Source organism: Aulostomus chinensis, chromosome 23, assembly GCF_037954235.1.
Source record: "Aulostomus chinensis isolate RoL2024-O1b breed Wild chromosome 23, RoL_Achi_v1.0, whole genome shotgun sequence".
NCBI classification, from domain to species: Eukaryota; Metazoa; Chordata; class Actinopteri; order Syngnathiformes; family Aulostomidae; genus Aulostomus; species Aulostomus chinensis.
This window is the reverse complement of record NC_141342.1, coordinates 882,717-910,355: the sequence shown is the minus strand read 5'-3', so window position 1 is coordinate 910,355 and position 27,639 is coordinate 882,717. Positions and strand designations below refer to the sequence as shown.

The window sequence follows — 27,639 nt, the reverse complement described above, 5'->3', positions numbered from 1 at the left end:
CAATGTGCAATCTTTGAATAAAGTTTTGGAAAAAAAAACCCTATGGTCCACAGTGCACCACGGACTTCTTCGTCCCCTAAAAACTTGTGGACCCGCAAGCCAAGTTTGCCACCAACAGTCTCCCATGCTTATGCAACACCAACATTTATAGTCTTGTTGATGACTAAAGGTGTGTTCACACCAAACGCGACGCGTGTGAACACACCTTTACAGGTGCGTTAATGTGCTTAATAATAGAGAATGAATGAAAGGTGCGCTCAGAGTGGAATGCAGTACGACAGCGAGGCCAGCAGGTGGGGCTTTCGTTGGTGCTGTCTACCTAATTGCGGCATCTGTGCTCTGCCAGAAGAGGTCGTGCTTCACCACCATAGGGTGTCTGAATGGTGCCGCCGTGTTTAGGTTGTAGAAATAGGCTGTAGCGGTAGGTTGTAGCAGTAGGACGTAGGTTGCCACTTGGCAATTCGGACGCAGCCAGTGCTTACCACTGCCGCCCCACTTTATTTCATGTCATCTCATTAGAAATGTGATCTGAAGCCTACAGAGGGCGCTCCTGCACAACACGAGAGTGAGGCGTGTAGGAACGACTCTGCGGAAACTTTGTTTCCACTCGTTTTCTACGACACAGCACATCCTCACACTTCCGGGCCGGAATTCAGGACACGTGAGGAGCTTGCTTGGTGTTGTTTGGAACTGTACTAGAGCGGAGTTTGTGTCAGGTATGGACATCAAAAGCTTCTATATTTCAGAGGAATATCCGTGTTACCCACACATCCCCGAGGTGTGTAACGTAGAATGAAGACGCTCTTTTTACTATCAACAAATTAAGCTCCTGTGTTTTCCCAGAAAGGACTGGATTTTTAACGTGGTCTATCCCTTCCATTAACATCAACAGGAAATAAAGACAGGTTTGGGGTTTTTTTGTATTTCTAATTAAGGGCAGATATGACCATACTCTTTTCTTTTTGTCATCGCATAATGTTTTGCTTCTTCTGCTGGGTCTTTCATCTTGGTATGGAAGTGTTAACAAATATTCTTCCACCGAATTTACGCTCAGTGGAAAATAAAAGTAACAATGAAGTTGTTGCATAAGGATACATTTCACAGACTGAGCAATATCTGTCTATCTTAAATCTTGGATTGCTGAGGCTTTTAAGAGTTTGTGGTATATGACTAGTTTTATTTCCCAGATCTAACTGAGAATGAAATTAAAAATAATAATAATAATAAAATGTTGTTGAAATTAAAGTGATGACTTGAAGTTTACAACACTAACATTTACATAGATGTTTGTGAATTCTTGTTTTTCATGGATGTATATGATATATTTTAATCCAGGTATAACATGAATGATTACACTTAAGCCACACCAAAATTGCTAAAAGGACAATAATTAACTCAAAATTCCTACCCAAGCATGTATTGATTCATTGTATTTAAAGAACAGATATGGAAATTCCAAGTTCTCTTGAATGTTATCTTTTTTACTGTTTTTTTTTGTCCCCCTTCCTGTGTGAGCTGGCATGGAGTTAGAATACAAAATGCTTATTCCTGTATGTGTAATTTGCCATATAATTAAGGGGGCAGGTTTTGATTTCGTTGACTGTGTTTGTACTTGAGGCATCCAAACAGGATGGACGGAAAAGTAAAGGAACCGAGGAAACATCAGCAGAAGCACAGTGGACCAAAGGCTGAGAGGAAGAAACTGAAGAAGCAGGGTGGATCAACAGAGGAAGATGAACGCAAACGCAACCCTAAAGCATTTGCGGTTCAGTCTGCTGTACGCATGGCTAAGACCTTCCACAGGTCAGTACTGACGGCTCTTTTCTTAGACACTCTGCTACCCTACTGCCAAACTATGACTCAGGATATCACGTAAATCCTGTATATGCTTACTTCAAGTTATGGATATACTGTACTGTAGGTATGAATCTTGTGCTCAAGAAATCCAAAACTGTGATGTGCTCTAGCACAGTTCTTCAAATTTAATATTTCTAAAACTGTAAGAAACCACTCTCATGTATATTTGTTTCTAGAGCCCAGGATATAAAGACCAAGAAACACCACATCCCTCTTGTTGACCGAACTCCCCTGGAACCTCCTCCTATTGTGATTGTTGTGGTTGGGCCTCCCAAGGTGGGAAAAAGTACCCTGATCCGTTGCCTGATCAAAAACTTCACCAGGCAAAAGCTCGGGGACATATGTGGTCCTGTAACCATCGTCTCTGGTAGGACTGGGTCTATTGTGTCTGAACCATTTCTGTACTGTGTTAGATGTGTAGTTGGGTCCACTTCCATGAGGACATTACTGCTCTAAATCTTCAATGTGAAATGTCCTTTTTTTCATGTGACTGAAAGCCAGACTGATACTGGAGTTTCAGACCTAATACTGATTTTGAGAAATAATAACTCAGATGCCAGTACATTTCTTAAAAATAAATAAAAGAAAAATCTAGAATCGGTAATTATTGTATTTTAAAAATGTGAGCTTTTTCCCACATGTAATGTATCTGACAAAATTATGAAAAGGATCCCTGCAGAAATAGTAAAACTAACGTCTTGATTATACGAGAGAAAACATGACAACCCAAGCTAATAACATGATCTCCATGAGCTGGTTTCTCCCCTCTTGATTTCCTCTCCATTTTGACAGGCAGTACTCATCCCAGTCCAGTTGCAATGTCATTGTGCAGACTGCCCTCCAAAAGATTTTCTTTTGAGGGCATGGCCACATGGCTTTAGCACAAATCTTTTTTTTGTTTTCACTGATATGACAAAAATCTATCCTTATTGTACTCTACTCTTCCCCAGTCTCTCTCACTCAGTTTTGCACTTCTGTTTTTCTTCAGTTAACCTCACATGATACTTTTTATCTTTTATATGATGTTGACAGAAGAGTTGAACAATTAAATAAAATCTCATCTAAATCACAATTTGGCATACTCAAAGTTTCAAATCCCATTAAAGGTGCATTTTTTTTTCAGGCCAATTGTGTGTCAAACTGTCTGCAATGTTGAGGTGTTCTGCCTAAACATAACATACTGAAGACTTAAGAAAACAACTTTGACACTAATCCCCCCAAAATCACACCATTATCATTTTAATGGCAATGAAAAATATTATGTTGAAATCCAAATACCCAATGATATCACAATTAGTTGTATTTGTATTTTCCACAACTGGTTTGCAACTCAGACACAGCTGCCAACAAGGTTTGACCCTGCACCACAATCTGCCCTCCTGTGACGCTGGATTGTTTTCAATAGTACTGGGGAGCCTCAGGTGTTTAGTTACTTCAAAGCAGAGCTTGAAGTTACTGTTGAACAAACAAAGTGTCGATACCATTTCTGAATTGCCTTAATCATCAATGTTGTCTCCCCTATTATGCTGTAAAAAGCATTTTCATGTTGGCTAACAAATATTCTCAAGTCTCTAAAAAGGCCGATAAGCCCTTTTTAGACACAGAATGCACCAAATTTGCGGGAAATTGCCATCTAATCTGTGTGAAATGGAGGTGTAATATTCCTCTTTCCAAAACAGCCGCCACTTGTGTGGGTGTATACATGTGATGTGACATGCAGCACGAAGTTGTGCGTGAACAGTGATGTACAACATATATGTCTGGAGAATATTTAGCCCCGCGACATTCTGGCAAATCTCGTGAGAGTTCCCAGTCCAACCTCCATCTGTGGTGGTCACAGACCTGACCGTACTTTATTCGTAAGTTTTCATCTTGCTGGTGACGTTCTGTGTTCTGGCGATAAGCATGTTGACAAAGCCCCTCCGTGACCTTTTCACGGTCCTCTCAACAGTGATGTTAACAGCTCCTTGATCTAAGCGGTTCCCCAGGTGCTCATCTCACTAAAGTGATGATGCAATGGAAAATGTTTAGCCCTGTGACAGTCTGTAAGTTTCAAAACAGCAGTTCGCCACTCTGGCCGCCAGCAGCGCCGGTGTTGACATTCTTGGAGGTGTTTTGATGCAGGAGAACTGGTGAACGTTATGTTAGTGAGTTTGTATTATCATCAACGCTTCCGCCCACCTCACGCCGAGCCGGCACATTTATGGCTTGGATTCACATAGCAGTGGAAGTGGCGATAAGTGTACCCTCGGAGGAGGAATATTGCCGGGCCAAAATTGACCTCCAATTTGCTGCACTGTCTGAAACGTCGGACCGAGCCACAAAAACGCCAGGCAAATTAGCTGCTTGGTGACCAGTGTGAATAGCGCCTTATGTCTGTTGTGCTGGTCATTGTGTTGGGAAAGATTTGAATATATTTTAGACTCAGTTCACTTGTTGACTTTTTTTTTACACACATAGTTGTTACCCAGCTTTTGATGAAGTCTCTAAAGGTCTTTGATAATCAACTTTATCGGTCTTCTCCTCCCCCCCCCCCCCCCAAGGCAAGAAGCGTCGTCTCACTTTAATGGAGTGTAACAATGACATAAATACAATGATCGACTTGGCAAAAGTTGCAGATCTGGTAAGTCTGGACTGTTAAGGTTCACATTTGGTAAAAAAAAAACTGTGTAAAAAAAATAGCCAACATTGTAGCTCCTTCTCTTGTTCTACCGTTTTGTAAACAATGAATTTTTTCTCTCCTCTTTTTCTCTTCTTCTGCTGCATATGTGAGTTTTTGATTGATTGCTCTTTAGAATTTGGAACAGTTACATTTCCATGGGAGAACCTGTGTAGAGCACAGACAATCTAGAACTTAAATTTTGATGCAGAGCTAGATTGCTGACCACACCCAGGCTCATTGAACCACCCAGGAGTTTATTTATTTCTTATTGTGAATGTTTATTTTTGGACATTTTGGACATCAATTTCTCTGCAAATGTTACATGGACCTTTTTTTTTTTAATGAAAACAATCCTATGTAAGACAGATGCTCCAGACTACAACCAATTTTGAAAAATACTCAAAGCTTGTGCAACCTACAAATTTGCTGGGCAATTTTTAATGTTGAAAAAGTAGGAGGGAAGGAGCCAGACACATATCTTCAAGGATCTTCCAAATTATCCTTTAAAAAAGGGAATTGTTAAATTTCACATTTATTTAAATCCCTCTGAAATGCTTTATTCATTAACTAAATTTCAAATTTAGGAATTTTTGCAAAAATAAACAATAAGGCTTTAAACACACCACTAGCATGTCTAGGGGTCCAAATTAAGCAAACTGCATGGAAGGTGATGGTCTGTAGTTTATTGATGGTCCAGAACAGGAGATATTTTGGAGAAAAAAATCCAGCCTTCCCAAAGATCTATCCAAATTTAATGGGCTCTTTCTTGGTTCATGCGCCACGCTTCCTCAAAGTTTCATCAAAATGTTTGCATTATCCTACCTTCAGACAAACACACAAATAAGCAGACAATATAACCTCCTTTTGCTTAGGTATTGAATATGAGTTTATATATAATCTGATAGTGATATCATCTATAGTCCCAAGTGTCTGTGTCCTTGTCAGGCTTTATGGTCGTGACTGAAGAATCATTATGTATATCAGTAATGTATATTGACACAATGGATAAAATTATCTGTATTGTTTTTGTTTTTTTCTCTCTCTCTCTCTCCAGGTTTTGATGTTGATTGATGCCAGCTTTGGCTTTGAAATGGAAACCTTTGAGTTTCTCAACATATGTCAGGTTCATGGCTTTCCCCGAATCATGGGTGTGCTGACTCACCTAGATTCCTTCAAGAACAACAAGACACTAAGAAAGACCAAGAAAAACCTCAAACATCGCTTCTGGACTGAGGTCTACCAGGTAGACAACTCCATCACAGGCTAGCTGATGACTCAGTCCATTAGTCTTTCTTATGCACAGAGACAAACAGATATTTTCTTTTGTCATTACAGTCTTCTTGCTCTAGTAAAGACCTGAGTTATTTTACAAGGTGACATTAATGATATGGCACATAAAAAAAAAAAAACAGTGAAATGAGTCAGTAGGGTTTCTTATGCACATCAGTGGTCAGTTACATTGCAGTATTGTGAAAAACGTAGTAGCCAATGGTAATTTTTGCACTTTACTTTGTGGTTATAAAACAATAAGGAAGTATGATTAGTACTGATGAATGCCTCAAATGTTCTTCAATTGTTGTATGTGAACCCTGCAGGGTGCCAAGCTCTTCTATTTGTCTGGTATGGTGTACGGGGAGTATCAAACTCAGGAAGTCAAGAACCTCGGCCGCTTTATTTCTGTCATGAAGTTTCGTCCTCTGCTCTGGCAGACGTCACATCCTTATGTACTGGTTGACCGGTCAGTAACATTCCTTTTTAGACTATAATTCCTTGTAATCAGAATCAAAATACTACTCATCCCCAGGGGAAATTCATACTCTTCAACTGTAAGTGATGGAATCTAAAACAAAAATCCAGAAAATCCCATTGTATGATTTTTAAATAATTAATTTGCATTTTATTGTATGACATAAGTATTTGATCAACTATCAACCAGTAAGAATTTCTGCTCTCACAGACCTGTTAGTTCTTCTTTAAGAAGCCCTCCTGTTCTCTACTCATTACCTGTAGTAGCTGCACCTGTTTGAACTCATTACCTGTATAAAAGACATCTTTCCACACACTCAATCACCAAACCCCAAACTCTCCACATTGCCCAAGACCAAAGAGCTGTGTAAGGACATCAGGGATAAAATTGTAGACCTGCACAAGGCTGGGATGGGCTACAGGAAAATAGGCAAGCAGCTTGGTGAGAAGGCAACAACTTTTGGTGCAATTATTAGAAAATGGAAGAAGTTCAAGATGACGGTCAATCTCCCTTGGTCTGGGGCGCCATGCAAGATCTCACCTCGTGGAGTATCAATGATCATGAGGAAGGTGAGGGATGAGCCCAGAACTACACAGCAGGACCTGGTCAATGACCTGAAGAGAGCTGGAACCACAGTCTCAAAGAAAACCATCAGTAACACGCTACGCCGTCATGAATTAAAATCCTGCAGTGCACGCAAGGTCCCCCTGCTCAAGCCAGCGTATGTCAAGGCCTGTCTGAAGTTTGCTAATGACCATCTGGATGATCCAGAGGAGGAATGGGAGAAGATCATGTGGTCTGATGAGACAAAAGGAGAGCTTTTTGGTCTAAACTCCACTCATCGTGTTTGGAGGAAGAAGAAGGATGAGTACAACCCCAAGAACACCATCCCAACTGTGAAGCATAGAGGTGGAAACATCATTCTTTGGGGATGCTTTATTGCAAAGGGGACAGGACGACTGCACTGCATTGAGGGGAGGATGGATGGGGCCATGTATCGTTAGATCTTGGCCAACAACCTCCTTCCCTCGGTAAGCGCATTGAAGATGGGTTGTGGCTGGGTCTTCCAGCATGACAACGACCTCAAACACACAGCCAGGGCAACGAAGGAGTGGCTCAGTAGGAAGCATCTCAGGGTCCTGGAGTGGCCTAGCCAGTCTCCAGACCTGAACCCAATAGAAAATCTTTGGAGGGAGCAGAAGGTCCGTATTGCCCAGCAACAGCCCCAAAACCTGAAGGCTCTGGAGAAGATCTGTAGGGAGGAATGGGGCAAAATTCCTGCTACAGTGTGTGCAAACCTTGTCAAGAACTACAGGAAACGTCTGATCTCTGCAACTGCAAAGAAAGGTTTCTGTACCAAATATTAAGTTCTGTTTTTCTGATGATCAAAGACTTATGTCTTGCAATAAAATACAAATTAATTTCTTAAAAATCATACAATGATTTTCTGGATTTTTGTTTTTGATTCTATCCCTTACAATTGAAGAGTACCTGTGATCAAAATTACAGACCTCTTCAGGCTTTGTAAGTGGGAAAACCTGAAAAATCAGCAGTGTATCAAATACTTGTTCTCCCCACTGGATATAATATATTTTCTCCTGAACTGATTGAGGTATGCGGTGGGATTGAATAATGATCCATTAATCAACACCTCACCGATTTGATGCCTATTTTAATCATGCATCTGCATCTGCACCAGCTGTGAATGATTTGCTTTGTGTTTTAGTCACTTCTTCACGTCATTTGATAAATCTAGATTGTCTGATAGATTTTTTTCTTTGATGAAATTTTATTGTTTCTGTGGCAAGTAGGCAGGGATGATTGAAATACAATGTAAAGATGGACATGCTACAATTGGCAGATACCCCTGGTAGTTGCAAGTAACGACCATGTCTGCCTTATTCTCCATTGAATCCAGAGGAAATATTTGGCTTTATGCTTTAACTGTGTGTGGCTACGTGGCACTGATGCAACCAAGCCATCATTATTGATATTGGTTTAACCTGTCAGATCAACCTGCCCATAGAAAGAACCCCCTGATTTTCTGAAAGATGGATACCTTACACATCACACTTCATAGTGAATTTGTAATCTTACTGGTATTAGATGCATCTGTCACAATGCTGTTTGATGTCTTAGCCGTATGTTAAAGAAGCACTAAGTTGATTATCTGGATGGACCAAGATGCTTTACCTTTGTGCTCGCACATTATTTTCTCCATCTTTGTACCTCCAAACAGTATGGAGGATTTAACTGACCCTGAAAGGTTGAGAACAGACCCCAAGTGTGACCGGACAGTGTCACTCTATGGCTACCTGCGAGGCACATACTTGAAAAACAAAGGACAGCTTCATATTCCAGGTAGATAATGATAGAAATAGTTTCCACATCATGCTGTCTGACACAGAAATGTTCAAAAGTAATACTCAGGGAAATACCCTGGAAGAATGTGAAATAATTTACTGGGTGTCATTTCTTCTTTGCAGGTGTAGGAGACTTTCAGGTCTCTGATGTAAACTTCCTTCCGGATCCATGTCCCCTACCAGATGCGCAGAAGAAGAGGGCCTTAAATGAGAAGGAGCGCCTGCTCTATGCACCAATGGCTGGAGTTGGTGGGGTTGTGTACGACAAAGATGCTGTGTACATTGACATCCCAGCAAACCACGTTACTCAGCAGCAGGTTGTGTGTTTTTGGCCTGATTATGTCTTGAATTGTTCTTGTAAGAGACGTCTTCCATAAGGCTTGCAGAGTAATATTTTTGATTTGACCTTTCAACATATGCAAGGATGTGCAAAGAATGAAACATTTGAAAATTTTTCATTTTAACAAAGTCCAAACAATGTGAAAAAATATAATTATAAAAATATGATATTCAAAACCCTTTCCCCCCAATATCTATACATTAAAACTATGATTGAGAATTAAGTAACCAAATTATATGCGTACGTTCAAAGTTGATATGCACAACTTGTTAAATAAGCAAAGTCTTAATTGCGGTATATAATTTTTGAAGCTGATTTTTAAAAAAATATGTAGTAGAAATTAACCTGCTTGAACTGAATTATTCAAAAGCTTTATTATAATCCATATAAGATGTGAGCAGTGGTCTTGATATGAAAGCATATTGTGTGTGTGTGTGTGTGTGTGTGTGTGTGTGTGTGTGTGTATATAAAAACATTTTCTTTTGTAATCTCAGAATCAGTTCATACATCCAGTTCTAAACTATATGAAAGTATCAAGACAAGACAAGCCTGGGATTAATGGACACTCTGATTGATGTGTCAACTTGCTGGTACCTCATTCCTGGTTTAAGGTGATTTCTTTCTTTGCTGAAGCAGGAGGAGGTGCGGCCAACCAAAGAGCTGGTCCAGTCTCTTATTGAAACACATGCTACATTGGATGCAAAGATGGCTGCAAGTCAGGTGTCTCTGTTTAGTGGCTCTGCTAGCCTGGACCCAACAGACATCAATGAACAGAGCAGGTGAGATTCTCCACAGTTTGATAAATGCTCCACACAACCTTACCGATGTATGCACATTGTGGAACAACCCACATTAGAACAGTTGCTCACTGGTGTCTACAGCAGTGCCATCTGCCATGTAGAGATTAGGGGTCCTTCCTTTTTTTGGCATGAGACATGCATGACTCTCAGCAAACAATGACTGAAAATTATCTGTATTAGAGCTGGGTAACAGGGCTGAACAATTAGTTCAACTTTTGATGCTCGTGTGTAAAATAAATGATAAAAAATACATTTTCATAAAAACACATCAACCCGAACTGGAAATTCAAATTAATTGATTAAATTGATGTACACAAGTATGTATGTGTGTCTATCTATCTATCTATCTATCTATCTATCTATCTATCTATCTATCTATCTATCTATCTATCTATCTATCTATCTATCTATCTATCTATCTATCTATCTATGTATCTATGTATATTTGTATGTGTTTGTATATATACTAACATGGGTTTAAAAATTGATATAATACATCAGTGTATGTGTGTTTATGTATATATGTATGTATATATGTATGTCTATTTATGTGTATATATGTTTATACATGTATTGTAAATATATATATACATACAAACATACATTATACATGTATATAAATGTGTGCGTATATAGATAGATAGATGAAATATAGAGCATGGCAGGATGAATTCATCAATGACAGATTAAGCAGACTTTTAAAGTGCTGTTTTTGTGTTAATATGTGTCAGAGAGAAGAAGGAGCAAGGAGTCTGGGATGCTAACACCCAGAGAGAGAGAAGGAAGGTGGTTTTCACTGAAGGGGAGGACGAAGATGTCAGTGGCTCCAGTGGTGGCGAAGAGAGTGATCAGGAGGAGCAGGAAGAGAATGAAGATGACGGCGAGGATATTCTCTCCACTTATATCAAAGAAGCAAGAGACAATTCTGAGAAAACTGTGACAGGGGGTGCCCCCCCAGTGAAGAAACAAAAGCTGGAGGAGTGGAAAGAGAGAGAGGGGATGGCTGAGGTTCCGGTGTTTGCTAACAGTGATGATGACTTGGAGATGAGTGAGGAGGAGGAGGGGGATAAAGAGGAGCCAGGGAAAGCAGGAGACTCTGGACATTGCTCTGAAGAGGATGAAGATGATGAAGAGAGTGGTGATGATTGGGAGGGAGATGATAATGATGGAGATTCAGTAGTTGAATCTGTGGAAGATGATGGTGCACCTGAAGCTGCAGTGAAGCAAATGGCGAGTGAGAGTGAAGAGGAGAAGGAAGAAGAGCAAGGTAAAGGCAGTTTTCAATCTTTTATCAGGTTATATTTCTGTTTGGTTTGGTTTTTTTGTTTCTTTTGTCTTATCTGGTTGATTGGCACAGCCAGGTTTTTGTTTTTTTCAAAGATTTTGGTACTTGTGTTTTTGGTTTGATTATGCTGTTAATTTCATCACAAGATCACTATTTTCATATACCAACATTCTTTCAAAGTTTCAAACAAGTTCATATCATTGCTTTCTCCCAATTAAAGGTCCCCCCGCCCCCCATTGTGCTGGCCATGAGGGATAACAACCCATTATGTGATCATTCAAACAGACACCCTTCTCTCCTGTGTGTCGTCATAATGGAGTTGAGACTAGCTAAAAGCTTGTTAGCTTAGTTCATGGTAGAGTAGTCAAAAATCACCAAATTCACTTTTCTCCAAAACAGTCTTGGCGAGTATTAATAAAATATGTTTTTTGTGTCATGCTTTCTTTAAATTATTGAAGCCAAATGATGAGAAATTGTAATTTGACAGCTATCTAACCAGAATTATTTTCCTGACTTGGCGCAGTGAGATGAATTCAGGCCAACAAAACATTGGGACCGCTGCATCTAATAATATAATAATGTCAGCTTATTTTGTTAGAGAGTAGGATGGGGATCTGTTTGAACCAGAATGTAGAGGGGACAAACTACAGCTTTTGGAAGTTGAGTGGTCAAGGCAAAGGTATGCCAACCTGCCCATCCACTCCCAGGCATTGAGCTAAGCTAACGAGCAGGCAATTGGTCTCTGTGGGTCTCCACCTCTCTAATGTTCACAAGGAGGAGAGAAAGCAAATAAGTTTATATAACACCTCAAAAATTGACGCAAGATTGGGTCTGACAGTTGCCATTTGTCGGGCCCAACTAATGTGGATACATCAGCTTATTAAAAAAATTTCTATAAAAAAGACAAAATACCACTTGTGATGGGTTAGATATAGTTCCAAACACTCGTTAAAAAGATTTATTTTGGGAGGGAAGGGAGAAACATTTACTATTTTCACATACTTTTATTATTAGAAATTGTGTGGAACAAACATCATATGAACAACTTGAATATTAAATAAATCAAAAACATAAGAACAATATCAACACAACATTCTTTTTACAAACCCCTACAACTGTGAGTCCCTCTTAGTACTGCCAATACATCATTCATTGTGCCATGACTAACTTGGTTAAATAGTTTAGCAAGGTAGCTAATATTTAAGCTAGGTTATCTCAACTTTAGCTTGCTAAAATATCATGTCACGCTCGACTGATAATATCAGTGAAGTGTGACTGAAACAACAAGGCACTTAATGGGAAACTTACTCGTCATCATCCTCCATGTATACGGGTGCCGGTTGTGGGGGCAACTGCCTCATGAAGGACACCCACCTCCCCATTCACTTCCACCAGCTCTTCCAGGGGAACCCCAAGGTGTTCCCAGGCCAGCTGAGAGACATAATCCCTCTAGCGTGTCCTGGGTTGACCCTGAGGCCTCCTCCCAGCTGGACATACCTGGAAAACCTCCCAAGGGAGGCATCCTCACCAGATGCCCGAACCACCCCAACTGACTCCTCTCAACATGGAGGACCAGCAGCTCTATTCTGAGTCCCTCCTGAATGTCTGAGCTCTTCACCCTATCTCTAAGGGAGAGCCCAGCCACCCTGCAGAGGAAACTCATTTTGGACGCTTTTATTCATGATTTCGTGCTTTTGGTTATTACCCAGAGCTCATGACCATAGGTTGTGTGAATGTTGGAACATAGATTGACTGGTAAATCGACAGCTTTGCCTTTTGGCTTAGCTTCCTCTTCACCACAACAGACTGGTTTAGTGCCCGCATCACTGCAGTTGCTGCCCCGATCTGCCTGTCAGTCTCCCGCTTCATCTTACCCTTTTCCAGCTGAGGACCATGACCTCAGACTTGGAGGTGCCTAGGACCTCGAAATTCTGTCCAAAAAGTTATGAACAGAACCAGTGACAAGGGCAGCCTTGGCCAAGTCCAAGTCCCTGCTAGTCCCATGTCCTGGGGACATAGTCAAAAGCCTTCTACAAATCCATAAAGCACATGCGGATTGGTTGGGCCAACTTCCATGCCCCTTCCAGCACCTTAGCGAGGGTGGAAAGCTGATCCATGGTTCCACAGCTGGGAAAAACCACTTTGCACCTTCTTGATCTGACATTTGACAATCGTACGGACCCTCTTCTTCAGTACCCTGGTATAGACCTGTTCCAGGAGGCTGAAGTGTGGGATTCTCCATTAGTTGGATCCGATTAATTGGTCAGGCACTCGTCATCAGAAGTAAAGCTGCCCCTACCCCAAATATTGTATCCCTACGTGAGGGTGTCATATTCAGAATTCGGGATTTGTGATATTGTTATTGCATATAACCCTGTCATATGCAGAATTAGGGATTTGTGATATTGGGGTGAATTCTCAATAACAGTATTTGCTTCAAGACAGATTTACCCTTTTTATTTTCTGGTTAAGAATTGTTTTTTTGTACAGTGAGCATGTCTCAGGTGGTGTTAAAGAATTAGATTGTTGCATTGCTTTTTGCAGTACATTTATTTACATGCTTTTATGACTGGTCTTCAATATGGTTTACCATTTGAAAGAAGCATCACTATTTTGGAATTCTTGGTTAAACTCAACCTTTTAGTGTGAATTAAAAGCTCTTCAACAGTGTCATTTCTCAAGATGCGGTGACTTGTGAAAATATCCCTCAGTTCCTCTTCTGTTTGTGTTGACAGGGGCTCTGCGATGGAAGGAGGATCTTCAGCAAAAAGCATCAGAAGTATTTCTAAGGCAACAAGAAGCAGCTCCCAATCTGCGAAAATTGGTTTATGGTTTAGGTGAATAATTACGCTTTTTCTCTTCAAGCCGCAGGCCAGAGCTCTTTTTGAAAATATAGTATAAACCCAGATTATTGAAAAAATAAAGCAGAGACCAACATAAGGTTTCTTACTACAGTACTGGGTCACCAAGACCAATCAGAACAGCTTCTATGTATTACTGCTGGTAGATACAAATCTGGAGTATTCTGTAAGAAATACTTCAGCACGCTCGGAGTTCAGTCAACGCTTCGTGGTGTTCCACGTGAGTTTACATGGCTGTTAGCAGCAGAAAAATGCAATCAACTATTGACAGCTACTAATATTTCCTGTTTGGTCAGCAAAATTTTTTTGGTTGACATCTTTTTTGAGTGTGTCATCAAAATTCTTTTGATATCTAGCATGTTTATACATTATGTGTGCAAAATTGTGTCCAAAATGGACAAGCAACCTCTGAAGAGTTTAAGGTACATTCTTCATATTGTTGAATTTTGGTAATAGATGTTCTGTGGGTAATCTTTAAGTCTAGAGGGTGGTGAACTTCGGCACCACTGCCGTGAAGCTTACAAAAAATATTTTAAATTTACAGCTAGGTGTCCAGATGATAAGAATATAGACTGATATATTTATCATCTTGATTTAGATTTTTCTTTATGAATAATACCCTCCAATTGGTCATCTAACACCAGCAATATGGATGAAATATAAAGCATTGTTTTGTTGACAATAACAGTTAGTTTTGATGCTTGCGTTAATTATGAACAAAACCTGAAAACTTCACTGTGTTCAATCAAAAATTACACAAAAAAATTGTGGACAAAATGAAAAAATGCAGCTGTGTATTCTGCCCTGATCTGGCATATTGTATGACGATCCATTGGATTAGTGAAAACAAAAATGCACACATTAATGACACGATTTAGTGTTTTTGTGATGATCTCAACTTGTCGATTTTCAGCTGTGGAGAAGGAGGAGGAGGAGGAGGAGGAAGAAGAATTGGGAGGACTATTTCGAGTCAGTCGCCCTCAGAAGAGTAAAAGGTTTCAGGCGAATTCCCTTGATTGCTCTCGTTTTAACCCTGATCCGTCACACAACTGGGATTTGGAGGAGGTAGTGTGGCCAATAACACTAAAACACTATTACACTCTGATTGTAATGTAGAGGTGACATGAACATGCTCACAAAAAGATGTTGATCTGAAACTTGTAGTTTTGTTTTCTTCCAGATGCTTAACTCTATCAGGGACTGTTTTGTAACGGGGAAATGGGAGGAGGGCCAAGATGCTACCACGCTGCTGAGGGAGGATGGTAAGAAAAGAAATTTTCAGAAGTACAGCCCTTATCCTACACACTACGTGACATATAAGTGATTGATTTTATGGGCATACAGTAAAGCGTTTTTTTTTTCTTGCTTGGACATTCCCAGGACTGTTTTCAGGATGTTGGAATTGAAAATTGTAATTCCATTTTTCTTTCCTCAGAGGAGATGTACGGCGATTTTGAAGATCTAGAGACAGGAGAGGTCCACAAGGGCCAAAGTCAGCAACAGGATAAAGCTGAGGTATGTTTGTCTTTCTTTAAATATATTTCCAACAAACACAATAATATGATAAACAGCCTGGTTACTTGGATTGTAATATATATTAATGAAACTATGTATTTTAGAGACAGCTTTAAATATAAACAACTGCTAGGTTTTACCATCTTTTGAATATCTTTTTTATTTACCTGATGATTGATGTTCTTTGTGACCAACAGGATAGGAGGAGTGATGAAGAGGATGAAACTGAAGTGGATTTGATGAAGGTGGATAATGAGGAAGTCCAGAAAAACAAGCGTCTGGAAAAGAAACGTAGGCTGAAGGAGAGATTTGATACAGAGTACGATGATGGAGAGACAACTTACTTTGATGACCTGAAAGAAGAGATGCAGAAGCAGGCAGAGGTACCACAGCTTCTGGAGTGCACACAGCAATGCTGCAATCCATATCTTTGATAAAGAGTCAGCATACGATCATAACATAAATCCTACATGACATGATGAAGTATACTAAAAGTTTTCTTTGATGCTTTTGTCTTTAGTTTCTCTAGATTCATATAATTCTGGCGTACTCATAAGAACATTTCTCTGCAATTTGTTCACAGCTGAATAGGGCGGAGTTCGATGACGTGGATGATGAGACTAGAGTGCATTATGAAGGTTTTCGGCCTGGAATGTATGTCAGATTGGAGATCTCTTCTATACCCTGTGAATTTGTCACAAATTTTGATCCACACTATCCGATCATTCTCGGAGGCCTGGGTTCCAATGAGGGCTGTGTTGGATACCTGCAGGTATGTGCAATGGTTTTGTCCACATACTCTTATAGTGACCACCTGAAAAGGGTCACGTTTTTTTCAAGTACTTGCCATAAAATGTCTTGGATTAATGGAGACATCTTTGCCTATGTAGAACCTCTTGATGAATTTGGAAAACATCAGCCACAGAAACCATTAGAACACTTGCAGGAAGACAAATGATTTACTACAGCCAAACTATACACAGGGTTCATTTACATACTATTAAATTAATCTTAAAATATAATCCAGTTCCTCTTTATCCAGTTGTATGGTCAATACTTTTCAAACATTTTGATTTTAGCTAAAAACTACCTAACCAAGTCAGTTCTATTTCCACTCCACACCAGTGGACAGCAATAGATGGCCCATGGGCTAACACTGGCCCTGCAGCTGTGAAATCTGGCTCTCCAGATCATTTCAATAATCTGATTTATAAAATGAATTGTTTTATCTCTTTGCTTGTCTGCAAAAAATACCACAAACATTTCAAGCTGAATTAATGGCTTTATTCTTAAAAGTGCTGAAAGAAATTCCAAACATTGTATTGCTTGAAATGGCCCAAATGAAACCCTTGGGCACCGTGTCTACGTGGTTGGTGGAGGACCTCACAGAAAGAGGGGCATATTTCACTGCAGTTATGACATAATCTGTTGTATTTAGCTAGTTCCTCCAAGACTGTCACTGTTTCCTGTTTAAAAACCTGTGTCAGTCGGTCTGTTAGTGAAGTCAGTTTTATTTGTATAATGCCAAAGATCAACAAAAGTTATCTCGTAACACCTAACAAGTTGAGTAGGTCTATCGGCATTCCCTTTGAATTGATTCAGACCCAACAGTTCTCCACGAGTAGTCACATTGGCTACTTTTAGGGACCCACCAGTAACTTTATGTTGTGATGTGACGCCTTGTACTGTGACGTTGCTGCACTGTGCATAGCACAATGCCAGTGCTTGAATTTTTTTCATAGGTGCCTATGTGCAATGCTAAGAAACAGACTCTCTGCGTTGTGCTTTTTCTCTCCTCCACTGTTCATTTCTGAAAAACACTGGGAAAAGTCAATATCTCATGCCCGTTAGCTGATATCTCTCTCTCTCTCTCGTTCTCTCTCCACCCCCCCTCTATCCCTCCAAACAAAACAATAAACCATCATTCAAAACAAGATGGTTGTTCATTAAGACTTGAGAATATCAGTGATAGACATGAGTGGATGCATTGATCGATGCCACCCACAGCAACAGTAAACCACAATAACTGCACAATTTCAGCAACAAGAAACCACAGAGGATGAACTTAGTTGTCTTTCCATTCTTGTATTTATAACACTCACCCCATCTTTTCAGACATGTTTCTCTTGTTAACAACCAGTGTTTAGCAGTGTTAGCTAGTCCAAGCTGATGGTGGTGTTGATTTGAGATCTTGAGATTGTAAATGATTTCAACCACAGCCGCATTTGACACCTCTCTAAAGCTGTTTTTGTGTCTCAGATGAGACTGAAGAAACACCGTTGGTATGACCACATCTTGAAGACACGGGACCCCCTCATCCTGTCCTTAGGCTGGCGTCGCTTCCAGACCATTCCCCTCTATCACATTGAGGATCACAACGGACGCCACCGCTTGCTCAAATACACACCTCAGCATATGCACTGTGGAGCCTCCATTTGGGGTGAGACAGTTAAAAAATACTCCCTTGTTGACTGTTTGGGCTTAGTGATGAGTGCCATTTACATGTATTTCTTTGTTGTTTTTTTAAATTGGGGAATCATTATTCCATCAATATGGGGTACTGTGGGAAATGGCCCCTGTGTGACCTCTTCAAAAGCTAAAATGTCACTACGCCTGCTTCAGTAGGCTTGCACTATTGACGTCTAAGGAGGGCATGGGACCCTCCTTTGCTGTACAGTGGGATGACAAGCTATTTTCAGACTCAAAGACCTACGAATTGCCGTAGCAGTGTATCTGGCTTTTTGGCTGGATAGATAATGTGAATGTCAGCCATAGTTTCTCCCTAGAGGGCCATAGCTGGCAACAGGTGGCGTAGTTCAGTGGCACATCCTGATAACATGTCATGTAATGCTAGGCATGTCCAAAGTCTTCAGTTTTTTAATAACCTACGCCTTGTGAGGGAAGCTGCTTTCCGTTATTTTCCTGGCCAGGCTTTCCCTGTTCCTGAAATCTTCTGGTGGATGACATCCTTTGCATGGAGGCTTAGGAGCTCTCAGGTCTCAGTATCTCCCCAGTTGGCCATCTTCCAAAATATTTGATTATCCAATGTGTCAAGAACTTGGAACTCGCAGGAGAAGTTTTTCTCGTGTCTTCCTTGTGCACTAGTGTTGTCAGTATGTTTTTGTTGTGTTTTTTTTAAAGTCCCACAGGATAGGGTACATCATCATCATGCCCCAAAACTCTGTGTTGGGATGGGCGGACTGTTCCAATCAAAAGGACTAGGGTTGGAGAAGGGTAAATTAGCGTGGCAAGTTGACGCTGGGTAACCAGGGAGCGGTAAACAAAAAGTCAGGCACTGAAATGAGGCACTAAAAAAGTTCATTCTTATTTGGTCTGGATACTACTGTTTACTTCAGAACTGAAAACTGATTTTATGCACTCTTCAAGATCAAAAACAAACATGTACAAAATTTCAATAAATATCATAGTTAAGTCTTAGTTTTATCTGTACAGGCAGATGGTGTGTGTTTTCAAAGCAAAGCATCCTCACTATTTTTGTCACTTGGGTGTGGTGTGGTGAGGGGTGCTCTGTAACTGTTAAGGTTTGTTCACACCAAACGCGTCGCAAATTTTTCGCGCTACAAGTTTACATGTAAAGTATGAGGCAATTAGACGCAAATTTGGCAGTGACAATTTCTCGTGATGTTGTGTCGAGAGAGCCTATCAGCGTTGAGATTCCCCTGGCGTCAGTGAAGTCATGTCAACGGTCCTGGCTGTGGTTGGTGTCCGACCATAATATCCTGGCACCGATCCTCGCTAACAGGTCATCGTACTGGGCCCTTGTCAGCCTGAAGTAAAGCTGGAAATGGCCATCGTCCAGGCACAGTTCCTGGAGAAAGTGGTGAAATTCACCCAGCTGTGTGCTTCTCCAGATTGTGTCATGGATCCAGATACAGCGGCGTTTGATTTTCTGCCGTATCTGTGTGTGAAGACACCTTTACTGAGATACTTGGACTTGTCTGACACTCATGAGTTCCTATAAGCTGGGTTGAATAGTGGCAACAGCTGCTGCTTCTCTCCAGTTGAAGTCTGTTTCTCTGTTTGGTGTTTGTGTGTTAGAGGTTAGAAAGTGACCTCGCACAAGTATGTCAACCCAAATGGCTGCTACTGGTATACAGCCTCTCTTGCAAGCTCTGTTGCCAAAGTCTGACTTGCAGCAACTTTGTGATTTTGCGCTCCCCTGAACAATTTTGGAGTGAAAAAGTCAGCCATCTTGCACTTGGACAATTGGTGCCTGGTGCTCAGATGCCACTGCTTGTTTGCCAGTTTCGTGGCATGGTTTGAAAGTATCTGTCCGTATGAAAAACCCAGCGGTTGCTGAGGGTCCGAATCATTTGCCATATATCCCAACATAATGTATCCTTCTTTTTAAAGTCTCTTTTTGCTGTCTGTTTTCTTTTTCTTTTCCGATGGCCCAGAGTCTGCTTTGTCTGAAAGAAGTGGACTTTTCTTTTAAAAATTTGAGCCATATCTCCATGTTGTCAAGTTGAAACTTCTTCTTCTTCAACATTAGCTTAATTTCAAGCGCTTACCTGAACCTTGCAATGTAATAAGTTTTCCCACAACACCTGCCTGCAAATATTTCACAATAAGTGTTAAGAAATGAATGGTATATACCCACTGAAACACTCGGGGGCTCATAATTTGAAAAGGATGTAGCATCATGCTGTAACTAACAATGCAAATGAGCGTGAGATCTCATTGAAATACAATGAATTACACTTGTGAAACAGATGGAATTTAAGAAAAATAAGTCATGTTACCCTCTGTAGTTTAGCTAGAATGTCATAGGATCTTTTTTAAAAGATTTTATTTTCACAATCCCCTTGAAGTTACAGCACAGACTACTAGGGGTCTGTGGAACCTCGGTTGAGAAACGCTGTTTTGGTTGCTTCATTAAGCAGAATTTCAATTGATTCATTGTCAAGTGTTAAATTATCAACTATTCTCTCTCTCCCGTTTCTATAAAGGTCCCATCACACCACAGGGAACTGGCTTCCTGGCTGTGCAGTCAGTAGCAGGAAATAAAGTAAGCTCCACTCAGTCTTATTACTAGAACTCTCCTCTGGACAGTTACTTCAGGTCATATAATGTAGTCTAAGATTTATGAAATTGCACCTGAAATTTTGACCTGACCAAGTCTCTCTAGGTAAGATCCTGACCTGAGTCCTAAGTAGTAATTATGGGTGGTGCACTATCACTTTTCTCTGTGTTAAACCAAATTCTGCAACCTCAAGTGTGTCTCTCAAAACCGAAAATCCTCGCAGATAGTCGTCTTTCTTTTTTAAAGAAACAAAGCACTTGTCTATACATTTGTATTGATTCACTTTATTAAACATGGCCATCAAAGACCTTATATTAAAACTGAGAGAGGAATATTCTGCTTCCCAAAAGAAAGAAAAACCAAGCCCACAACACTTGTGCTTCATTTTATCTAAATATTTTCATAGACCATGTTGCAGCAGTGACAATTTCTGTTGAAAACAATGAAACAAAAAGTGCCTAGCGCTGAAACTCCCAGTGAAAAGACCTGGCTAACAACTCTATATGTGACGGGGTGCTATTGAAATACAATTTCGGACAAAGAGACAAATCAACAAAAAAGGAAGGAAAAATCAATGTTTGGCACAGACCTCTGCAAATATAATGTAATTATCATTTAAATATGTTTTTCTGTGAAAATGTGAATATTGACAGAAGAATGATAATTCTTTTCAATACAGTGAGTCATATCACGTTGTGATATCAATCACAATAATCCAATTCGTTAATTTTTCCAAATTGGTCAATCGAGTTATTTTCAGAACACACCTGAATTAGAAACAGCTCATGTTCCACTTGTCACATATGCTATCTTACATTGAAAGGTTTTCTTTTTCTTTTCCTAGTGCTGGTCTTCAAAGCAAAGAATGGGAGCGTGAATATTTGAGTTTGCCTCAGAGCTGATCAGACCTTAATTTGGATGGATTTCTGAGTCCCATCCCTGACACAAGTACACCCAAACAATGAATACCTCACTTTTAGTCTTCTTCATCATACATGAATGTGACTCAACAACTAATAACACATATGAATCCTTCCATCCATTTTCTATTCCACTTATCCATTAAGAGTCGCAAGGGGGCTGGAGCCTAACCCAGCTGACATTGTGTGAGAGGTGGGGTACACCCTGGATGGGACGACTTGTGAATCCCTGATTTCTATTTTCAGGCAAATTTCCGAATTGCTGCCACAGGAGTCATCTTGGACCTGGATAAATCAGTGACCATAGTGAAGAAGCTCAAACTCATTGGTTACCCATACAAGATCTTTAAGAACACATGCTTCATTAAGGTAGGGTAGCTTCATTTGCTATTGTTTTTAAATATCATCTATATCCCCAAAGCTGTTTGTCCTCTTTTTATGATTATAGCCATCCAGTTAATCATTTTTCCGCATCGCTTTTCTGTATGTCCATGGCCGTTAGGATTAGTGTTACTGCTACTATTCTGACCACCAGCTTAGTCAGTTCATGGATATATTCTGGCCAGAGCAGATATCCTTTTTTTTAAGCCTGGCAAGTGTAAAATCTTTACAAAATCAGTTTAACCTGATCACCAGCATCTCACTTCTTGCTGTTGCCAGCTGAGAATTTGTTTGTTATTGTTGAAAATGATTTCAGTATTACTTTTCGCCTCTAGTAAGGAGAGATGTGTCCATGGTACTCTCCCTCTGTGCACAGGGCATGTTCAACACAGTGCTGGAGGTAGCTAAATTTGAAGGGGCCTCTGTACGAACAGTATCGGGGGTCAGAGGTCAGATCAAGAAGGCGCTGTCCACACCTCCAGGCTCTTATCGAGCCACATTTGAAGACCGACTGCTAATGAGTGGTTAGTTTATCTTTAACTTGTTATTATGTGTTTATTTTGCTTTTTTTTATTTTGGGTGTTTATTGTTGAGTGTCACTGCTTCCTGTATTGTGTGAAAAACTGTGCATATAATTAACTGAAAAAATAAAAGTCTCTCACAAAGAGAATTTTCATAGTGGACAAGAGGGGATTTAAGATACTACCTACTTATAAGAAGTCAAGAATTTTGGGGTTCTTTTCAAAGAAAAGGAAGTACAACTATTATGTTTAGGCCCAACTGATATCTCAACCGTTGTCAGCCAATCACAGGCCTATCACACGTATACAGTAATGCCATATATATCTTCTGATATGTACCCATTATTAAACTTCTTTTTTTTTTAATCAGCACATAAATCAAGAAAACAATGCATGTCATGATTTTTAAATAGTATGTCCAGCAGATGGCGCTCTGGGGCCTCCACCTTGTTCATTATATTATGTTATTTGTTTAAGAAGTTAGCCTTGAGGTTACCTTTAGTACCTTTTTTTGTTTTGTTTTTTTGAGCTTTAAAATTGGTATTGGGCTGCATATTTTTCAGGCCCTTATCATTTTACTTTGGAAACATGTAACTTCCAATACTTTAAAAAAGATATTCCGCTACAACTGTTTCCTAAATGACTTTAATATGTTTGCGTTCCACAGTATTGAGGTGCTGAACCATTCACAGCCTTTGTCAACTAGTAATGCCATTTTTGAATTGGTTCTAAAAGACAAGGAATGTCAGTTTATGCTAAAAGGATTCAATATGTTGCTCCCACTCTCTTCTGTTTGACATTTGCATGGCCCTATTGGTTTATGATGTATTTTTCTTGTGTGATTGTTGTATAGATATTGTTTTCCTTCGCTCCTGGTATCCCGTGTCCGTTCCTCAGCTTTACAATCCTGTCACCTCTCTGCTGCTGCCTGTTGGTCAAAAGGACAGCTGGACGGGCATGAGGACCCTGGGGCAGCTCAAACGTGACCTTGGCATACGCAACAAACCCAGCACTGACTCTCTTTACAAGGTAGGCTTGATGATGCCTAGTTCTGATAGAGACACTTTTCCAACAATAGAATTCATGATTCATGCAATTAAAGCTTTAAAGCTGCGTGGGAACACATATTTACTTGTAAAACTGTAGAAGAAATAAGTATTGTGCAGTATGATGTGTAAAGAGAAATTATACAGCATTTGTGTGGCCATTCTTTGTATAACTCACTCATCTAACCCTAACACACTGGGCACATTTGTGACCCCAATTGTGTCCCAGCTGTGTGTTCTTTTCTGAGGTGATTTTGAAGCAGAATACACTGTTCTTATGCCGTTTAAACTGCCAGTGTTGTTCAGTCAGTCTTTATTTATATAGCACCTTTCATACATAAAAAAATGCAACACAAAGTGCTTCACAAGAATAAAAACATACAACAAATTCATTTCATACATTTCTTCACAGAAATGAGCTTCTCTGCATGAATTATGTTGATTGCTTTAAGTACAGGAACACTGAGCGACATCTAGCCTCGTTCATGAAATTTTCTTACACGAAGACATTTTAGCTCTCCTTTCAATGTTACAGCGTGACTAACTCCTCACTCTTGACGTCTATTGTTTACTTCAGGCCTTGCTCCGATTTCAAAAGTGAAGCCCATAGATTTGACCTATTTTAGTCTGAACGAAAAACATTTTAATCATTTTTAGATACTCTGTATTATTTTTTGCATAGTTCTGTGTAGTTTTTCTTTTGTGTATGCCTGAAAGGGAAAAAAAGAGTTTCTGTAAGTAAAATAGTTATTATTTCCTACTTAATATCACAAAGGTTCACTTAAACTTTTTATCAACAGATATATTGATTATATTTGCCTTTTGGTCAAAAGTGTTTTTGAAACGCAGTTTTAAAAATGAGCAGAAAATAATTCAGCTATCCGAATACATAAAGTTTCAAGATAATAGCAAAATTAAATCAAAATTGGGAAATTTCCTGACAGTAAAACTAAAGCAGAATTTTGACATAGCAATATAGTGACCTTAAACCATGTCTTTACGTGTCGATATCTATCCTGCTTGTTTTCAGCCAGTTGCACGGGCCCAAAGGTGCTTCAACCCTCTTCGCATTCCCAAAGAGCTCCAAAAGGCTTTGCCCTTCAAGAGCAAACCCAAACAGCAACAACCCAAAGGAAAAACACCCAGAGACCTCCAGAGGCCCAGTGTGATCAGGGAGCCCCACGAGAGGAAGGTGAGCAATGTCTCGCAGCTCAAATGCATCCAAACTGAAAAGATATTTCTGATTATCTGTCAGATATTTTTTTTAATCCAGCACCGTTTTGGGCTGTTTGTTTGAAACTATATGCCAGGAACTCAGTGGTTATCAGTTCTTTTCTGATCAGCTTCAATAAGGCTCATTTCCCCATAAAAGACACTTAAGATCATACAGAAAAAAACATTGTAGATTTCATCCCGGTAAATATTGAGAGATGAGTCAAGGGGTCATTGTAAATATAAGACCAATCATTTCATGGAAATGTTAATATTGAGATTAATCAAATACTAGTAACTCTGATTGTACAACATCTGGTGTCTTTAGATTGTTTTCCTTCATTGTTGAACCTGAGAAAAAAAAACCTGTTTGCTTTAAAAATCATCTTGACAAAGCATTGCACTGGAGCAGAGGGTCACAGGTCTCTAGACAGGTAGAAGTCTGCATAAACACCACCAGTCTTCAATGGACACAAAAGGTGCCGGTGAAGCTCCAGTCTTGCAGTCAGCTGCTGAGGCTGACGGTCATTTGGTTGGTATGAGGAGAGCTTTGCCTCCCCAGTGCTGCAGAGAGCAGCTCTGTTCATTGACGCATCCTATTTATTCTGTGTGAAGAGCTTAAAGGATGTATTGTGGTTTTTCATGGAAATGGAACTCTTTGCAAAAACAAAGCATTTGCATAAACCAGATCCTGCAATAAATTTAAACTTACTGGCTGCTCAATCAACTGGTTGACTCAGTCTGGAAAAAAAAGTCACATGACTAAAATATTTTGAAAATTTGTCTGAAATTCATACTGCAGAAATGTGGGGAAAGGCATTTAAAAAGCCTAAAAATATAAATAAATCGTTATATAGATAAATCGTTCAATACATGGCAATATATACCTTGACAATACACTTAATTGGCACACTGGGGTGTTTTCTTGTGTAAAAGTTTCAAAAAAATCAAAGTCCGTGACAAATGATACAATAAAATATTTAAAAATATATTTTTCAACAGTAAAGAAAGTAGGAAAAAAGAAAATTCTTGATCTGCCATAAAATGAACTCTCCCCTCTCAGTTTTATTAACTCATTGACTGCCAGCCACGTTCAGAGGAGCCAACCTCATAATGCCAGGATTTAGGTAATTTTCATTGATTTTCAAGACCCACAGAATATTGTGTGCTATGAATATGTAAACATTGAACCCCCAAAAGAAAGTTTAGATTCGCTTCTTTCATCAGAGAAAAAAAATATCTTCACCTTTTTCCATTCTTTAGTTATGAGCAATAGAACATAGGATGGTTTCACCAAGAAACACCCTTTTTCTGACCAAAAAACCTAGAAAACAAGCTTTTTGTAAAAAGAAGCAGAACAGTGACCAACAGTAATATTTTTGGGGGATTTAGTGACACCTCAATGTGTGTCATTGTCATTGACATTGTCATAGTATAAAATTACAATGACAAAAAAGTTATAAATATGACAATAACGATGGCGCCCCCGGCTGATTGAAAGGGAGTCGGGTTCAGATCCCAGAATTTGGAATCAGCACCATATTCACACAGAAGGTGGATGAGGCTTTCCTTCACCGCCCCCACTGAAAAACGTCATTTGCTCGTCATTCTCGTCAATGGCAGTCAACGTTACAAACCAATTGACGAGCAAAACTCGTCAATGGCAGTGAATGAGTTAAAATTGTTCTGCATCATTCTGCCAACAGATAAACAAACCAAACAAATGTCAGAATCTCTTATGTATAAGTGGCAGTGAAAAGGAGACTGAAAACATACATGAATATGAAAACAGTGGCAAAACTGCACTTCTTTTCCATTCCTTTAGGTTGCAGCTCTACTCCAAGCTCTGAGCGCAGTTCATAACTATAAGAGTAAGAAAGCCCACAGAGTGCAGCACGCCAAACACAAGGACTTCCTGCAGCAGAAGGAGAAACTGGAGGAGGCCAAGCTGAAGAGACAGAAAGAGGCACGTAAAAAATTGTACCGTGTCATGGGCCAGATGGAGAAGAAGAAACAAAGGTCCAGTCTGAAGGGGGCGCCACAGGACAACTAATTCAATGCTTATGAAAGAAAGAGTCTTAAACTGTGAGGCTGGGTTGGCTCTTTGGACTATTAGCATGATCTCCATGCCTCTGGTAGGGTTTTTGGTATTTAAAAACATTTAAAATGAACTGTAATTGTGATCTGACTTTTGGAACTTGTTTTAATAAAACGTCATGTCATCTTGAACTTTACTGCTGCCGTACGAATCATACTTAAGAAAACTGAAAAAGGTGCACAATACACAGTTTTGTTTTTTAAACTTGGAGATATTTATTGCTGTACAGAGAAGCAACATATCCAGGCATTGACTAAGATTATTTTGTGTTCTGTTTCCAAAAAAATTAATGTGTACTTCCTTGGCCCAAACTACAACCCTTCCTCATGAAGTTTCATGATAATTTGCCTGTCCTTGCTTTTTGGCATAATGCTGCCAACAGACAAGCACCCAAACTTAATCAACTGCATAACCTCTCATCAAAGTAATAACCTGTTTTCTAACTACATTGATGAAATCAGATGATACTTTTTTCCCACCACCAAAGTAGAAATTAATATCTTTTTTCAGCATACGTTTGTAACTGGTAAATTATAGTTGTTGTATGGCTACATATTAATTGCCCAATGCTCCATTGCACTAATTTTATTCAGCAGCATAATGGATGAAGGGACAACTGATAGCCAGAGGAGCTTCATTTATGTTTTGACACGGTCTTCTTACTGATGACAATATAACAAATGAAAGGCAGAGGGGATTTTAAGTCAGAAGTTTTACCTTGTAACTGCCTGCTCGTACAAGCATTGTATTGGACCATACTCTCTTTCAAATGATCTTCATGCCAGTTTTGTGCATATTGGCAAGCCTTTTTTACTTCAGTATTTTTGCCTGTGTGGTAACATTCCTAAATCCTCCTAATCATGATTGTAGGTGCCATTGTTTAGCAGCTAAGCACTAGTAGTCTGATCCTGTACTTTCATTGTCTTTTAGCAGTGTTTACTCAAATACATCAAATCCTATAAAAGCAACGAAAATGGCACCAAGCAC

At 39.7% G+C, this 27,639-nt stretch overlaps 1 protein-coding gene and 1 long non-coding RNA gene across 7 annotated transcripts in view; one reads left to right on the top strand and one right to left on the bottom strand.

Moving 5' to 3' along the window:
• Window positions 1-596: 596 nt before the first annotated feature.
• bms1 (BMS1 ribosome biogenesis factor) lies at window positions 597-27,525 on the top strand. 6 transcript variants are annotated; one of them, XM_086195808.1, is made up of 24 exons: window positions 632-716; window positions 844-905; window positions 1,618-1,803; window positions 2,034-2,224; window positions 4,401-4,480; window positions 5,574-5,762; window positions 6,115-6,257; window positions 8,506-8,627; window positions 8,753-8,946; window positions 9,603-9,748; window positions 10,501-11,036; window positions 13,790-13,891; window positions 14,829-14,980; window positions 15,096-15,177; window positions 15,351-15,430; window positions 15,628-15,813; window positions 16,014-16,202; window positions 17,690-17,870; window positions 20,401-20,459; window positions 21,641-21,763; window positions 22,152-22,299; window positions 23,150-23,325; window positions 24,373-24,534; window positions 26,380-27,524. In XM_086195808.1, exons 3-24 carry the CDS (start codon window positions 1,631-1,633, stop codon window positions 26,605-26,607), a joined length of 3,642 nt encoding a protein of 1,213 aa, XP_086051934.1. In that variant the 5' UTR covers window positions 632-716; window positions 844-905; window positions 1,618-1,630; the 3' UTR covers window positions 26,608-27,524. The 6 variants fall into 6 exon arrangements, with proteins under 6 accessions (XP_086051932.1, XP_086051937.1, XP_086051934.1 ...); XM_086195809.1 differs by having other exon boundaries at window positions 633-716; window positions 848-905; window positions 26,380-27,525; XM_086195806.1 differs by lacking the exon at window positions 844-905 and having other exon boundaries at window positions 597-716.
• LOC147239097 (uncharacterized) overlaps window positions 24,004-27,639 on the bottom strand; it is a 29,649-nt gene continuing 26,013 nt past the window's right edge. Inside the window, exon 3 of the long non-coding RNA XR_015111586.1 lies at window positions 24,004-24,052. This is a non-coding gene — a long non-coding RNA (uncharacterized LOC147239097). The remainder of the gene's footprint in view (window positions 24,053-27,639) is intronic.